The sequence below is a fragment of the Dendropsophus ebraccatus genome, chromosome 13 (assembly GCF_027789765.1).
Source record: "Dendropsophus ebraccatus isolate aDenEbr1 chromosome 13, aDenEbr1.pat, whole genome shotgun sequence".
NCBI classification, from domain to species: Eukaryota; Metazoa; Chordata; class Amphibia; order Anura; family Hylidae; genus Dendropsophus; species Dendropsophus ebraccatus.
This window is the reverse complement of record NC_091466.1, coordinates 22,811,715-22,829,400: the sequence shown is the minus strand read 5'-3', so window position 1 is coordinate 22,829,400 and position 17,686 is coordinate 22,811,715. Positions and strand designations below refer to the sequence as shown.

General features: G+C 41.9%; 1 protein-coding gene across 1 annotated transcript; it reads left to right on the top strand.

Moving 5' to 3' along the window:
* Positions 1-8,958: 8,958 nt before the first annotated feature.
* LOC138770496 (olfactory receptor 6N1-like) lies at positions 8,959-9,882 on the top strand. Its single transcript, XM_069949602.1, has one exon. The coding sequence runs from the start codon at positions 8,959-8,961 to the stop codon at positions 9,880-9,882; it is 924 nt and encodes a 307-aa protein (XP_069805703.1).
* Positions 9,883-17,686: the final 7,804 nt, after the last annotated feature.

Below are 17,686 nucleotides of genomic sequence, written 5' to 3'. Positions count from 1 at the left end.
ACACCCCTAAAGGGACACCATTTAGAAAACTACACCCCTCAAGGAATGTAACAAGGGGTGCGGTGAGCATCTGGACCCCACAGGTGCTTCACAGATTTTCCGAACAATATGGCGTGAAAAAAGAAAAATTTATTTTTTACACTAAAATGTTGTTCTAGCCTTCAATTTTTCATTTTCTTAAAGGGATAAGAGGCAAAAAAAGACAAAAAATGTGTAGCGCAGTTTCTCCCGAGTACAGAAATACCCCACATGTGGCGATAGAGTGCCAAGGGGGCGCAGGACGAGCCTCCAAAGGGAAGGAGCGCCAATTGGCTTTTGGAAGCTGAATTTCACTGAAAAGGATTTCAAGGGCCATGTCGCATTTACAGAGCCCTCGTGCTGCCAAGACACTGGAAACCCCCCACAAGTGATTCCATTCTGGAAACTACACCCCTCAAGGAATCTAACAAGGGGTGCAGTGAGCATATGGACCCCACTGGTGACGGGCACAAATGTGGAACAATGTGACGTGAAAGGGAAAAATTTCATTTTTTCACTTTCATGGCACAAATGTGCCCGTCATCAAGGGGTCCATATCCTCACTGCACCCCTTGTTAGATTCCTTGAGGGGTGCAGTTTCCAGAATGGGGTCACTTGTGGGGGGTTTCCAGTGTTTTGGCAGCACGAGGGCTCTGTAAATGCGACATGGCGTTCATCATCCATTCTAGCCAAATCCAACCTCCAAAATCCAAATGGCGCTCCTTCCCTTCGGAGGCTTGCCCTGCGCCCACCTGGCGCTTTATGTCCACATGTGGGGTATTTACGGACTCGGGGGAAATTGCTCTACACATATTGTGTGTTTTTTTCTCTTTTAACCCCTTGTGAAAATGATAAATTCAAGGCTAAACCAACATTATAGTGTAAAAAATGTAATATTTCATTTTCACGCCACATTGTTCCACATTTGTGCCCGTCACCAGTGGGGTCCATATGCTCACTACACCCCACGTTACATTCCCTAAAGGGTGTAGTTTCCATAATGGGGTCACTTGTGGGGGGTTTCAACTGTCTTGGCAACACAGAGGCCTTTTGAATGCAACATGGCCCCTCAAAATCCATTCCATCCAAATCCAGCCTTCAAAAACGAAATGGTGCTCCTTCCCTTCGGAGGCTTACCCTGCACCCGCATGGTGCTTTATGTCCACATGTGGGGTATTTACGGACTCGGGGGAAATTGCGCTACACATTTTGTTTTTTTTCTCCTCTTTTAACCCCTTGTGAAAATGATATATTCAAGGCTAAACCAACATTATAGTGTAAAAAATGTAATATTTCATTTTCACGCCACATTGTTCCACATTTGTGTCCGTCACCAGTGGGGTCCATATGCTCACTACACCCCTTGTTACATTCCTTGAGGGGTGCAGTTTCCATATTGGATATGGTCACTTGTGGGGGGTTTCAACTGTCTTGGCAACACAGGGGCCTTTTGAATGCAACATGGCCCCTCGAAATCCATTCCATCCAAATCCAGCCTTCAAAAACCAAATGGCGCTTCTTCCCTTCGGAGGCTTTCCCTGCACCCGCATGGCGCTTTATGTCCACATGTGGGGTATTTCCGTACTCAGGGGAAATTGCTCTACACATTAAATGTTTTTTTAATCTTTTAACCCCTTGTGAAAATGAAAAAACATGACAAGATTAATGATTTAGAGTAAAAATTTTACAAAAATTACACTAAATGTTGGTCTAGCCTTGATTTTTTTCCATTTCCACAAGGGGTTAAAAAAGAAAATGAACACAAAACGTGTAGGGTAGTGTCCCCTGAGTACGAAAATACCCCACATGTGGGCATAATGTGCCATATGGGCACAGGGCAAGTCACCAAAGGGACAGAGCGCCATTTAGAGGCTGGAATGGAGGATGGAGGCCATGTCGCAATTACAAAGCTCCTGTGCTGCCAGGACAGTAGAAACCCCCCACAAGTGACCCCATTCTGGAAACTACACCCCATAAGGAATCTAACAAGGGGTGCAGTGAGCATATGGACCCCACTGGTGACGGGCACTTATGTAGAACATGTGCCGAGAAAATAAAAAATAAATTTTTTTTCATTTTCACGTCCCAAATGTGGCCGTCACCAGGGGGCCATATCCCCGCTGCCCCCCTTCTTAGATTCCTTATGGGGTGTAGTTTCCAGAATGGGGTCACTTGTGGGGGGTTTCTACTGTCCTGGCCGCACAGAGGCTTTGTAATTGCATCATGGCATCCTCTAATGGGAATGGCGGCCATACCTATTTAGCTGGGGAAAAGGGACAATTCTAATTTATTTGGAGGTATTAGGCCAATTATTAGTTTATAAGGTTGGAAATGACAGGTGTCCATCAAACTCAACCTGTGTTGATCCAGAGGAAGGCAAAAAAAAACCCTCGTGAGGCAGACGACAGTAGCCTCATCACAGGGGAAAAATTCCTTCCCGACTCCATATTGGCGATCAGAATAATCCCTGGATCAACGTGACCCCTGAAATAGGAATAAGGGACAGAATTTGGATAATGTAGAACCCCAATGACGTGTGGTACGCCTTGGAGCGATCCAGTATGCAGAGGCCGGGGGGATCAGGACAGGCGTCACACTGGAAAATGGTGTCCTTCCTGATCCCCCTGTTACCCCACACTCTGCACTTCTTCTGGGGTCTCCTGTTTTCCAGTGTGGGGGACGTCACCTGGAAAATGTTGCCCTGGTGCGATACGGGGTCCCTCATATCCAGAAGCGCTGGGGCCGCTCCATGGCTGCTAAATATTAGGGCTCTATTACTGCTTCTGATATGTTCGGATCGTGCCGCAAGCTACAGTAGCTCGGGCAGCGAGGGACCAGAAGAGGGGGTGCTGGTATAAAGGTTATCCCCGTACAGGTGGTGACCTTTATCCAGCAGTGGGAAGATCAGTTCCCAAACGATCTCCCCACTAACTCCGAGGATGGGGGGGGAGGGGGCATCTGGGGGCTGGATTCGGGTGTCCCTTCCTACATACACTCTAAGGGTACATGCACCCTGCGGAATCGCGACAGATAACCCTTCGTGTATTCCGCAGTTGGCACCCGCCGGCGGAGTGATGCAGGCGCACGTCTCCATCCGTGTCATAGACTCCATTCTATGCACGGGCGGATTCCGCTCTCCATCCAACGTGTTCATTCTTTGGATGGACGATGGAATCCGCCCGTGCATAGAATGGAGTCTATGACACGGGTGGAGACACGCGCCTCCATCAGTCCGCCAGTGGGTGCCAGCTGCGGAATGCACAAAGGGTTATCCTTTGCCATTCCGCAGTGTGCACGTACCCGAAATCTGTAAGTGTACCCTGAGGTACTGTCACAGAGTGTGTAGAATTTCACACCATACCGTCATCTCTTATTGGGACGGTACTGGCGGAAAAGACGTGTCTGGGGGGCAGCGTACGCTACACTACCCCCAGATACGTCACTGGATGATGAGGATGATGAGGATGAATGGAGGAAAGAAGGATCCCCCCATTCATCCTCACTGGCTGATTCAGTGTCGGAGGTAATAATAAAGTATCCCTCTGACGCCGAAAACACCCTGGGGGCCATTTGTATACGGGAATTGGTATATGGGGTATGTAGTGGTGTAGTGTCAAACTTTATTCAATGTAGTGTGGTGTAATGTAGTGTTTTTTACGTGTTTTTTTACAGTAAGTATAAAAAAAAAACCTACGCCAACAAAGGAGTTGCTGATAAATGCCGCACTTATGTGCGGCACTTATCAGCAGACTGTGGCTGTAGAATATAGAAAAAAAACACCCTACGCCAAAAAGGAGGAGTTGCTGATTAGCAGCGCACTTTCGTGCGATGCTGATCAACACTCAGCGGCGATAGGGTGCGGAAAATAGAAAAAAAAAAATTGAAAAAAAAAAAAAATTCTACATTCTGAACATCCCTGTAGCTGCTGATAAGTGTATTACACATATCAGCCGCTAGAGGGCAGCAGAGCGCAAAATACGGAAAGAGCCGACGCTGGAGCCGAAAATAGCCGAGAGAAGCCGAACGTGACGTCACGGAAGAAGCCGAAGACCCGAACGAAGACGAGGATGCCGCGAACCCGGAAGACGCCGATCAGGAGCCCGGGACAGGTGAGTAATGTACAAATACCTGCTCTGGACCCCTCGGCTACCTAGCTGAGGGGTCCAGGGCAGGTATTTACTATTTTGTGGGACTCTGATCGCCGTGCCACCGGCCCGATCGCCGGTGGCACGGCGATCACCATTACTTTTTACAGTAATGGCGGTCGGTGCCGTCCTCGGACAGCACCGACCGCCATTTTTTTCCGGGTTATCGGGTCGCCGATGACCCGGAAAGGTTCCGATCGCCGCTATTGGCTGATCTGAATTGATCAGCCTATAGCGGCGATCGTAAGCACGGGGGGTGTTAACCACCCCCCGTGCCGTGAAGCTAAGATGGCCTGCTATGATTTATAGCAGGCCATCTTCCCCGACCGCTGTGTGTGAACACGCAGCGATCGGGGAAACATCGGGCGTAAATTTACGCCCTGATGCGACAAGTACCAGGGCGCGAGGGCGTAAGTTTACTCCCGATGTCGTTAAGGGGTTAATAGTTTGGGTGATTACGCACGCGGCGATACCAAATATATTTATATGTTTGTTTGTTTATTTTTATTTATAAAATGGAAAAAGGGGGGCTGATTTTGACTTTTATTAGGGTAGGGGATTTTTTAAGAATAAAAACACTTTTTTTATATTTACTAACAGTAATAAAAAGCCTTCTGGGGGACTTCTATATACACAGCACTGATATCCCATTGAGATCAATGCTGTGTATATAATAGAGCACTGATCCATCAGATCAGTGCTCTATTATACTGGTCTGCTGTAGGGATGGTCCGAACCCTCCGAGGTTCGGGTTCGTATGAACCCAAACGCTCGGCATCAGATTACCGCTGTTTGCCCGCTCTGTGGAGCGGGTGGATACAGCGGGAGGACCGCCTGGAAAACTGGGATACAGCCTATGGCGATGGCTGTATCCCAGTTTTCCAGGCGGTCCTCCCGCTGGATCCGCCCGCTGCACGGAGCGGGCAGACGACGGGAATCATTACCGAGAGTTCGGGTTCGTACGAACCCAAACCGAACTCGATTCGGACCATCCCTAGTCTGCTGCAGACCTGATACACTGGTTGCTGAGTCAGGATCAGCGTCATCCGGGAGATCCAGCCATCTGGACACCAGGGATAAGGCTGCAAAGGACATTTCAATGCAGCTGTCATGTTTGACAGCTGCATTTAATTGTCCCAATTAGGGGGTGCAGCAATCCGCCGCACCCACTAATAGCCGTGGTCCCGGGCTGCAGTAAGCAGCCGGGATCAAGGCGGTTAAGAGTGGGGTCGCGGTGCGGCCCCTCTCCGAACCATCCCACCCCCCGCAAGACCTGCCAGTACATACTGTAAAGGGAAGGGGTTAAAATGCCAATAATATAGATTTTTATTTATTTTTTTTTTATTTTTTTTTATATCAGAGCCGCGGTATAACTACACAAATTGATGCCAACATGAATAACAGATTTCACACAACAGGATAACCTAATCTAATAGGATGCAGTTACTGTACATCATTGGTTTATTGACTACCTGACGTGTAACTTCCTGGCATATATATATATATATATATATATATATACAACAAGACGGAGTGCACTCACAGGAAAAGTGCTCGGAGTGCCAGCAGCGGAGACTGGATCTACGTCTCCTCTTCAAATAGTAACAAGGAATTGCAGCACTTCCAAAATAGTGAAAAAACTGGTGGTTCATTAGTGAAGCGAATAACAAAAAATCAGCAACGTTTCTGTCTCATCACGAGACCTTTCTCAAGCGATGAGACAGAAACGTTGCTGATTTTTTGTTACTCGCTTCACTAATAAACCACCAGTTTTTTCACTATTTTGGAAGTGCTGCAATTCCTTGTTGCTATATATATATATATATATATATATATATATATATATATATATATATAGACCAACAAAACACAACAATCACTGAACTCAGGGAGAACAGTGAAAAATTCCAATGGAGTACTCATTTACGGGTCTCCATTGATTGTCCCATACACAATTTGAATATGCAAAAAAGGGGTCCGTGGAGCCTCAGTTACGAGTCTCAAAACACGGGAATAGACAGATATTCCTTTCTCCAGAGAAGGAAGCCCATTGCCAAGGGGTGCCTCCTAGTGGGAAAAGCACCAAACCACCCTGATACGTAGTCCCTCAGGTCCTCACTCTGTTGCTAGCTTTGGGACCTAAATAGGGAAACACCAGGGTGGCCCCTGTGAGTCAAAGTCTAACTCTGTGGCGAGTATAACGACATAAGACAAGGGTTACCAAGGCTTGGCTAAAGGATATCTGTCCATTCTCGTGTTTTGAGACTCGTAACTGAGGCTCCACAGACCCCTTTTTTGCATATATATATATATATATATATATATATATATATACAGTGGTGCCTTGGATTACAAGAATAATTCGTTCCGGGACCATGCTTGCAATCCAAATCCACTCTTAAACCAAAGCAAATTTTCCCATAAGAAATCATTGATATGCAGACAATTGGTTCCACCCCCCCAAAATAATGATTTTTTTTTTTTATTGTGAATAACAGGTAAGACAAATGAAACAAACATTTATAAGCAGCTGAATATGTGATATTATAAGTTACTGTACAATATAGCAATCAGCATGTGGTGTATAATGTGTAGTAACTGAATAAACCTGAAAATACAGCAGCAGTTAGTAGATACAGGATGGAGCTGCAGATCCCCATAATGCAGTAGTGTAGTACAACAGGCTAGAATAGAGAAGCAGGGCTGCTGTCAGAGGTCTGTGTGGTCACATGAAAGCAATGAGGAAGGGGCGTGTATTCAGCCTGGACCAATCAGGACTGACAGAGACTGCAGGGAGCATGAAGCAATGAGTAGGGCAGATGTGGGCACATACATGCAGCACTCTCTGTCCGGGGAGAGAAGGGTTACAGCTAGGAAGAGACCTCCACAGTCCTGTCACCTGATATAAAGGCCCTATTCAACCAACAGATCTGACGACAGATTATCTGCCAAAGATTTGAAGCCAAACCCAGGAACAGACTATAATCAGAGATCAGGTCATAAAGGAAAGACTGGATTTCTTCTCTTTTCAAATCCACTCCTGGGTTTGGCTTTAAATTTTTGGCAAATAATCTGTCGTCAGATCTGTTGGTGGAATAGGGCCTTAAAGGGGTAGTGCGGCGGTAAAGAATTATTCACAGACTAACACACATTACAAAGTTATACAACTTTGGGCTGCGTTCACACTACGTATATTTCAGTAAGTATATGTATATTTCAGTCAGTATTGCAACCAAAACCAGGAGTGGATTAAAAACACAGAAAGGATCTGTTCACACAATGTTGAAATTGAGTGGATGGCCGCCATTTAATGGCAAATATTTGCTGTTATTTTAGAACAACGGCTGTTATATTGAAATAATGGCCGTTATTTACTGTTATATGGTGGCCATCCACTCAATTACAACATTGTGTAAACAGATCCTTTCTGTGTTTTTAATCCACTCCTGGTTTTGGTTGCAATATGAGGACCACAATACTGACTGAAATATACGTAGTGTGAACGCAGCCTTGTAATGTATGTTATGTCTGTGAATGGCCCCCTTCCCCGTATCCCACCACCCCCACCCGTGTACCCGGAAGTGTGGTGCGCTATACTCACCTGTCACATGCCGACACCAGTCTCCGATCTTCAGCGAGTGACGTCTTCTTCGGGCGGGCGGCGAACAGCTCCGACTGTCCCGAATGCCGGCCGCCCTCTGCAGCGTCATGCGATGCTCAGCCGCGATTGGCTGAGCATAACTGTGCTCAGCCAATCACGGCTTAGGAAGCTGATGACGCGGCCGTGTCATCAGCCGCTCAGCTGCGATTGGCTGAGCGTAACTGTGCATAGCCAATCGAGGCTGAGCACAGTTGTGACGCGGCGGAGGGGGCCGTCCGTCCGAAGATGACGTTTGGCACAAGATGGCGGACTGCCCTCGACACGGATCAGGTAATGTATAATGCACCAACACTTCCGGGTACACGGGTGGGGGTGGTGGGACACTGGGAACGGGGCGATTCACAGACATAACATACATTACAAAGTTGTATAACTTTGTAATGTGTGTTATTCTGTGAATAATTTCTGAGAGCCGCACTACCCCTTTAAGCCCCAGCCTGAAGTGGATCTGCTATGATTTGGTAGGTGAGGGAGACTTCCTGGGTCAGGGTACAGTGCTGTAGACCCCGCTATGCAGACCATGCCCCTCCCCCACTCACACTTCCAGCCAGTACAGGAAGCTTTTAAACCAAAACAATGTTCTTAAGCCATGTCACAATTTTGAAAAACTGTGAGCTCTTAAACCAAGTTACTCTTAAACCAAGGTACCACTGTGTGTGTGTGTGTGTGTGTGTGTATATATATATATATATATATATATATATATATATATATACATATATATTACTGATGGTGTACACCTGAGTCTATGAGTCTATTCATGTTAATTGCCAGATGGTTAAAGAAAAAGAAAATACCTAATGATTAAGTTGAAATTCTAAACTTATCTATTAATAGAAAAAAAATAAATGGTCACTAAGGGATTTGTTAGAATCGGCTGTAAATAAACTACTAATACATAACAGCCTTAACGAGCCAATGTCTTCAACATGTAATGAAGTAAAATCCCCCAGTGTATACCTTAAAAAGGTATATATATTAATCGGAGTCGCTGTACCTACGTTTAACATGCTTAGGAAAAACAATAGTTGATGATACATATAATTTGTATCAGATGATTTGTAGGAGTTTTTGTTACCACAACCTTAGGTATAAATAGTAAAAAGAATTTCAATTTGGCTTCATTTCAGAGACATGGTTCAGGCAAATAAAACCGTGGTTGAGGAGTTCGTCTTCATGGCCTTTACTGATTCGCACCAGATTCAGATTTTCATTTTTTCATTTTTTCTGCTGACCTACATCACTTGTATTATAGGAAATCTTGCAATAATCGTTGTTGTGAAGCTAGAACCTTCACTTCATAACCCAATGTATTTTTTCATCAGTGTGTTCTCTGTTTTGGAAATTATGTTTGCCTCGGTTACAGTTCCTAAACTTTTGGCCATTTTAATTGCGCATAACAACACAATATCCTTCGTAGGTTGTTTCACACAAATGTGTTTCTTCGGCTCTTTAGGTGTTACTGAATGCCATCTACTTATGATGATGGCGTTTGATCGACATGTGGCTATTAATAATCCCTTACGTTACCCAACTATCATGACCCAAAAAGTTTGTATTGGGCTTGCTATTTTTCCATGGGTTTTTGGATTTTCCAGTGTTATAATACAGGTCGTCCTTACAGCACAGCTGGAATACTGCGGTCCTAATAGTGTTGACCACTATTTTTGTGACTTTGCCCCAATACAAAGTTTGGCTTGTTCTGACCCTTCAATTAGCATTATGTCCACAAGCTACGCGGCCATTGTGGATATTATTATACCTTTTCTCATAATCATAGGATTTTATGTTTGTATCATAATAACTGTTAGCAAGATCAAGAGTAACGATGGAAAAAAGAAAGCCTTCTCCACTTGTAGCTCTCATCTCATTGTAGCCAGTCTTTTTTATGGTACAGCTATGATTGTATATGCTAAATCTAAAGCAAGCTTTTATGATAAGTATCTTACATTTATATATACAGCTTTCACACCAACAATTAATCCCGTCATTTATACCTTTAGGAACAGGGATGTGAAGGAGGCTTTTTCGAACTTAGTAAACCGAGTTGTTTTGTAAAATTTTGATAACCTTTTTTATTATATATTTGTTTTTTTAATTATAACAGTTTTTCAAGAAACATGTAATTTGTTTTAAGTTTATTTTTGTTAATCCAGTTCATATATACAGTATTTGAAATAAATTTTAATAGAAAATAGATGCAGTAAAAAAAAACCTATAGGATACATTTTTTTTCCACCATTAAACAGGTTGTCAATTCATATTAGTGCAGGAAAAAAAAAACAGATGAACAGCACTCACCAATAACTTTTGTGGTTAATTTATTTATGCATCACACAACACCGGTAATATGCTATATTAGACAAAGAGCAACAGGGGTGCTCCACTAGGCTACGCCCATTTCACGCTGACACGCTTCCTCTGGCCAATGGAGGCCAATTAAACAGGTTGTCATGCTTTGAATTTATGCAGTTTCACTAAATTGCATTATCCTTAGCTCAGAATAGACTGTAAGAAAACAAGTGGGAACATGCCCAGGACCAGTGATGGTGAAGGCACCTCACTAACCTCCACACTGCTTGGCACTTAGCATATGCTAGCACAATTATAAAGTGCAAAGAAATTGGCCATGTTTCTTTGATCATAAATTACAATTAATTAACGTTTAATTAAATATTTATTTGCCAAAGTTTTGTACATAAGGCACTTCTGAAAGCACAAACACAATAGACAATAAAACAATGATGGGGAGAAATGGGGTAACCACTAATCTTGTGAAACTTTCCATAAACCAATGTACCTACTCCTTATTGGATATAAATAATATAAAAAAATTAATACTCACCTAACATGCTTCACCAAGGGTCCACCTTTGGGACCCCTCATGAATTAACTTCAAGATGAATTCATCTAGGCAGTGGCAGCCTGCTCCACCAATTATTAGCCTGTCGCTATCCTTTTTTAACAGTGATTGGCTGAGAAGGCAGTCACTGCTGAGATGAGCCTGTTCAGTGGAGTACCCAAAGACGTCACACTAGGACCCTCGGACAAGCATGTTAGGTGAGTATTGGTAGTTTATTATTTTCTCTGCAATCTCGGCAATATATTAAAAATATAAATGTGTGGGATACCCCTTTAAGGCCTGGTTCACACACTGTATACTTCAGGCAGTATTTGGTCCTCAAGTCAGGTCCTCATAGCAACCAAAACCAGGAGTGGATTGAAAACACAGAAAGGCTCTGTTCACACAATGTTGAAATTGAGTGGATGGCCGTCATATAACGGTAAATAACTGCCATTATTTCAATATAACAGCCGTTGTTTTAAAATAACAGCAAAAATTTGCCATTAAATGACGGCCATCCACTCAATTACAACATTATGTGAACATAGCCTTTCTGTGTTTTCAATCCACTCCTGGTTTTGGTTGCTATACAGCCTCACAAATACAGCCTCAAATATACATAGTGTGAACCCAGCCTATAGGTGTACTGTACTCTCAGAATTTTAAAGTACTGCAGAATATGTTGGTGCCAATAATATTATTATTATTATTATTGTTATTATTATTATGGTTTTATTGTTATTATTGTATTTGATCAATATTATTATAATTATAGACATACAGTACTGTGTAAAGGTTTTTTTTTTTTTGTAAGTGGTAAATATATGGCAAAATAGTAATGGAAATGGCATGGGAAAGTAATTTGTATTGAATAAATACAGAATGAATGAATGAAATAATTAATTAATTATTAATTCATATTAATTGATATATGAATAATTACATAAAAATGTGTGCTAAACCTATATAGGCATAAATAACAAAAAATTAAGTGCCAAACAAAGTGACCTTGTACTACATTACCCTCATATACACCCCATTGTATATTTAATGTGTATGTGTTTTTACGGTTATTACATTTGGAAAATAAAGATCAAAATAAATGAAATATTATTAAGATGTTATGCTATTATTTTTTAAGGGAAGGCATATGTAAGACTATAGATTTGCTGTTCGGTATAATTTATTATTATTATTTTTTTATTTTAATGTACTGTAAGTTATATTCTCTAAAATAAATTTAGCTTTTTGCTACCACCCAGCCCATGCCTTCCCTTCCTTAGCTCATCTGACAACAGCTAACCTGACCTAGTGAGGTAATTTATTAGTAGGGTGAGTTATTTCCTACCATGCCTCACTATACCAGCAAATACTTTTTCCTAGGTCTAAACTAGTGTCAATGTCTGGATTCTCAATGTGGCCCAAACTTCCAGGAATTAAATGTATCAATCAAATTTTTACTTATATAGCACCTGTCACACTGAAAAAACACAGAATTTTACTCTTTATCTTTCACAAGGGTAATATCAATTAACTCGGCTCACAATGTACTTACCTGGATAATTTTTACCCATTCCAAACATGTCTTGGAACTGAGATGATGCAGACAACTTGTTTAAATACTGAGAACTTGCAATGAGTTACTGGCTATATTTTTTTTTATTGACTTTAGCCCCAACCTTCAGTAAAGATTTCTACACCTCACTAAATTATTTTTTTTAATAAAATATTTAACCATGTCGCCCATGTCTTACCTTTTTATTTTTTGCAGGCATAACTTGAGTCCATTACGACCATATCCTGTTTTCATATGTTCAATCTTGCAGACTATTTTTATGTTGTCCTTTAATAGGTAAATCTTAATTACTCTGAGATTTGGAAAGTGTGAAATCTATCTAGCCTCTTAATCGGCCTCACTAAATAGAATAAAGTTGTAAATTTACAATTATCCTCATGGCTTTGTCAATGTGCAGAAAGTGTACCTGTGGGTTTTAAAAAACCTCTGGGATCTCTGCTCCTGCAACAACATGACTCGTCCGATGGATTGCCCATTCAGCCAATCAGTGACTGGGGCGGGACACTGCTGTAGTCCCTGAATGGATGAGCGGGAAATCCATCAGCCAAGTTGGCCATTTTTCCCTATTGGGCTTGGGGATCTCCAGCGACGTTACTACCCAGCTAATAGATTACCCGCTCAGCCAATCATTGACTGGACGGGACACTGCTGCAGTGACTGATTGGCTGAACAGACAATCCATCAGCAGGGTTGCTACAGGAACAAGCAAAGACAGCGCTCCATGGTGTAGAAGTATCAAAAGAAGAATACAAAGAGAGGTAAAGGTGGAATCCCTCACCTGGTGGAGTTGTGCAGATCGAGGCACAGCTCTCACTACAGCGTATGCGGGGCTATGGGACCGCAGCCCTCCTGTGAACCCTCAATAGGGAGAAAAAGCAACCACAACTCCAATCCACTTCAGCCAAAACACAGGAGAGTAGGTGCAGTAGGGACAGATATTATAAAATTTAATAAGCAAAACAATAAAATACATAAAAGCAAAAGGTGTTTCGTATGAACCTGATCTATCAGCTTCTGATTCCCGCTGTCTGCAGCCTCCGTGAACAGGGTGGATACAGCCTAAGGACCGTCTGGAAAACTGGCATACAGCCTATGCCAATGCCTGTATCCCAGTTTTCCAGGCGGTCCGTAAGGCTGTATCCACCCTGTTCACGGAGGCTTCAGACAGCGGGAATCAGAAGCTGATAGAACCCGAACTTCGGCATCTTCACTCATCTCTAGTAGGGACCCCCTATGATTTATAAAAAAAAATAAAAATAAAAAATAAAATACTCAGCCATACCCACCTGTTTTTTTATGTAGTTAGCCACTGTCCGTTCTTTTTAGCTACACAGGTGCACAATTAAAGTCACTTGTGTGCCAAAGAACTGGGGAAAACAGCAACTGCAAATATAAGACTGCATGTGGTGCAACATTTAAATCTAAGTATCCATTGCTTACAGTTAATGGGCCAGGAGCAGAACCTGGAGTGGGCCTCCGGCTAGTTCTGTGCTTTGTCTTTCCACTTAACTGCATCTATGCCAGGATTGGCTATTGCCAGGACATCTGGGGCATTGCTGTAAAGATTGTCACCCAATGCTTAGTGCTATCACTGCCCCTGCGTGAGGGGTATGCACATCATAGAGACATTAACACTGTATGGAGCAGACTCAGTAGCTAAGCCTACTCCAAGCACATCAGACAGGAACATTGCTAGGACCTAAAAAGATCAGGGTCATAAGTATGTTTTGTCCACCCCTCCCTAAAATATTTGGAATATTAGGGGTGAATGCACACCAAGTGGATTTGCTACATGAAACATGAACATTAAAGTAATAAAGTTCCACTAATGTAGCTATTTTTTTTTTTTTTTTTTAAATCAGAGCCGCGGTGTCACAACACAATTTGGTGCTTACATGAATAACAGATTTCACGCAGCATGATAATCTTATCTAATATCCCCTAAGTGACCAATCCTTTGAAAGCGCAATTGCATAGGATGCAGCTACTGTATATAATTGGTTTAATAACTATCTGACATGTGTAACTTATTCACCTAATGATATTGCTGTAAGGTAATTAAGCATATTGGTAAAGGCCATTAAGACAAAGTCCTAAACCACGGTTTTATTCCCCTGAGCCATATCTCTGAAAAGAATTCAAGTAAACAAATTGAAATTCTTTTTAATACTTATACATTAGGTTGTGGACACCAAAACTCCCACAAATCATCAGTATAAAGAGATGAACAAAGCAGGCGAAAATTTGTTTCCCAAGGTTCACAAATTTAGGGTCAAATTCCTTAATATTCGCAAATTGAATCTTAATGAATTTCAACAAAACAGCCAAACTATAGTAGCCACAGTACTGGGACCATTACAAAAGGACAAATTTGTTAAAGAGGTTGGCCACTTTATAGTAAAATAGGTCAGTACAAAGTATTAGTAAGTGTGCTCAATGTATACACTGACGGCAGCTCCCTGTTTACCTCATAGAGCTAAAATCAGACTCCCCTTCACCAGGGTGGGGTGCCCTGCTCTGTTTTGTTTCAGTCCATAAAATGGCCGACATAGAGGAGCATGTGACCATGCCCTGCCCCCTGTGTCCTCCACAGGCATATACAGGCTCAGTGGTGGACACTGGGGGGCGGGGCATGGTCACATGCTCCTCCATGTAAGCAATCTTATGGACCAAGACACCACAGAGCAGGGCGGTCCAGCCTGGAGGAGAGGAGTCTGATTTTAGCTCTGTGAGGTACACAGGGAGTTGCTGTCAGTATATACAGTGAGTACACTTACTAATACTGTACACTGAACTATTTTACTATAAGGTGGCCAACCCCTTTAAGGGATATTCTTGTAAAAGTGTCAAAAATGTCAAAATCACAATTTAAATTAAATCAGACAGTCATTCAATTTCCGCCATGGACAGCAGTGGACATTTTTAGAACAGTGGCTTAACATCAATTTTCTCCCAAGGCAGAAGTGGACATTGGTCGATCAGCGGCATAAAATCAATTTTCTCCCAGAAAAGCAGTGTACATTGGTGGACCAGTGGCGAAATATCAATTTTCTCACAGGAAAGCAGTGGATACTGGTAAATGTTGGGCGTAAAGTGACACTTTCTCCCAGGACAGCAGTGGACATCTGTGAACCAGCAGCATCCAATTAAGTTTTCTCCTAGGACCCTAGAATAACAATGGACGTTGGTAAATCAGCGGTGTATACTAACTTCTTCTCTATGGACATCATTGGACATCAGTGAAACAACTACGTAAAATTACACTTCCTCCAAGGACAGCAGCAGACAGCAGCAGCACTCTAACTCTCTTCAACCTACAGAGAAGTTTTTGTTTAAAACACTAGGGGGGAGATTTATCAAAGGGTGTAAAATTTAGACTTGTGCAAACTGCCCACAGCAACCAATATCAGAGCTCAGCTTTCCTTCAGCACTGCCTAAAGCTGAGCTGTGATTGGTTGCTGTGGGTAGTTTGCACCAGTCTAAATTTTACACCCTTTGATAAATCTCCCCCTAGGAGTTGAGTGCGAACACTGATTATGTAAGACGAACACTCAGTTCACTAATAAAACCAAACTTTGATAACAGAGCAGGAGTGGATTGTGGGCAATGATTATGTAAGATGCACACTCAGTTCACTAATGAAACCAAACTTGGATAATACAGCAGGAGTGAAGTGCAGGCACTGATTATGTAAGATGCACACTCAGTTTACTATTGAAACCAAAATTGGATAACACAATGAGTGGAGTGCGATCACTGATTATGTAAGGTGCACGCTAAGTTCGCTAATGATAGCAAACTTTTAGAATGCAGTAGGAGTGGAAGGCGACCATTCATTATGTAAGGCGCATGCTCAGTTCAGTAATGAAAACAAATTTTTAGAACACAGTAGGATTGGAGTTTATTCACTGATTATGTAAGGTGCATGCTCAATTCACTGATCCCAGTAAATTGGTAAAAGTCAATAGGAGTTTAAAGGAGTTTACAGTGCCCAGTGAGTGAATTATATGGACTGTGTATTAACTGTTCCCAGTGAATTACTATAGGCATCCAGTTATTGGGAGAACTGGATACTTGGTTAACAGCTTGACAGTCTCTCCCTGCTCTGCCGTAACTACCTGCTGCCATCCTGCTCTCTCCTCCACACACAGCCAACTGGCCAAATCTGTAAACTAATTACCTTATGTAGAGGGGAGAGGGAGGTGCTGATATCATAGAGGGGCCTGCAGCTACATGGGCAGACACACATGATTATTTTTAACCCCTTTCTCAAGCCTAGTGATGCTCCAGACAGCTAACAAGCACATTTTTAACAAATGGGTGGGAATTCGCTCTTTCTGCCCTACATATGTTTTTTTTTCTTTATTTAGAGATGTATATGTAAATAATACAGATAACGTGGATATGAATCTATTCATGTTGATTCCTAGATGTTTTAAAAAATATATAATAAAAGGGATTTGTTAGCAGCATCTGTAAATAATCTACTAACTAGTGTGGAGGGTTGAGATGCAAAATCGCATTTGTAAAACAGGAGTTTACACATAAATGTATTCGCATCTTGCCCTTCTGCGCCCGAAAATGTAACCTTGAGAGCTTTATAAATGTCCTCCTAAGTATAGTAAATAAACATATAGGATACATTTTTTATTCCACCGTTAAAAAAAGCTTTGTAGTGCTTTGAATTTATGCAGTTTCACTAAATTGCTTTATCTTCAGCTCTGAATATACTGTACCATAAGTAAACATGTTGGCACTTAGCATATGACAGCACAAGTGCAGAGAAATTGGCCACGTTATATTGATCATAAATTATGGAGATACTCACAATAACAGAGTTAGGCTTTTCTAAAAAGACATCTGTACTCCTAGATGTAGCCATTCTACAATAAATACAAAAATTACAATTAAAGTCTAATTAAGGGAGAAGTTCGGCCAAAAGTATTTTTTAATATGTTATTATTTATGGAAAGCTAGACAAATTCCTAATGTACATTAGTTATGGGAAATGCACATATACTGCTATTTCTTTTAATTTAGTAGATCAGGGAGTCTTCAAATTCTCTCATCAATGACGTCACGAATCAGGTGTAATTCCTATGGCGTGTCCAGCAGGGGGCGCAGTATATGAAAAAGTCTATGGACTGTATTGAAGTCTATGTAATGTAATGTAATGTAATGACTACCCTTTATTGATGGACTATGTTTATGGAATAATTTGGGGAGCAAGGACACTTGCTCCCCAAATGGAGGGCATCGAGCAGGTAGGGAGAGAGTTGCCGAAGCATATATAGCAATATAGTAAGTATATTTAATGGGAAAGTAATTTGTACTGAATAAATACTGAATTAATTAATTTAATAAATTTGTACATTAATTAATTGATATATTCCATTGAATAATTACATATAAAGTAAGTGCTCCAACTGCTTCTACTGCCT

Excerpts from the sequence above, each read along its gene's own strand:
- LOC138770496 (XM_069949602.1), top strand. The coding sequence starts at position 8,959 with ATGGTTCAGGCAAATAAAACCGTGGTTGAGGAGTTCGTCTTCATGGCC.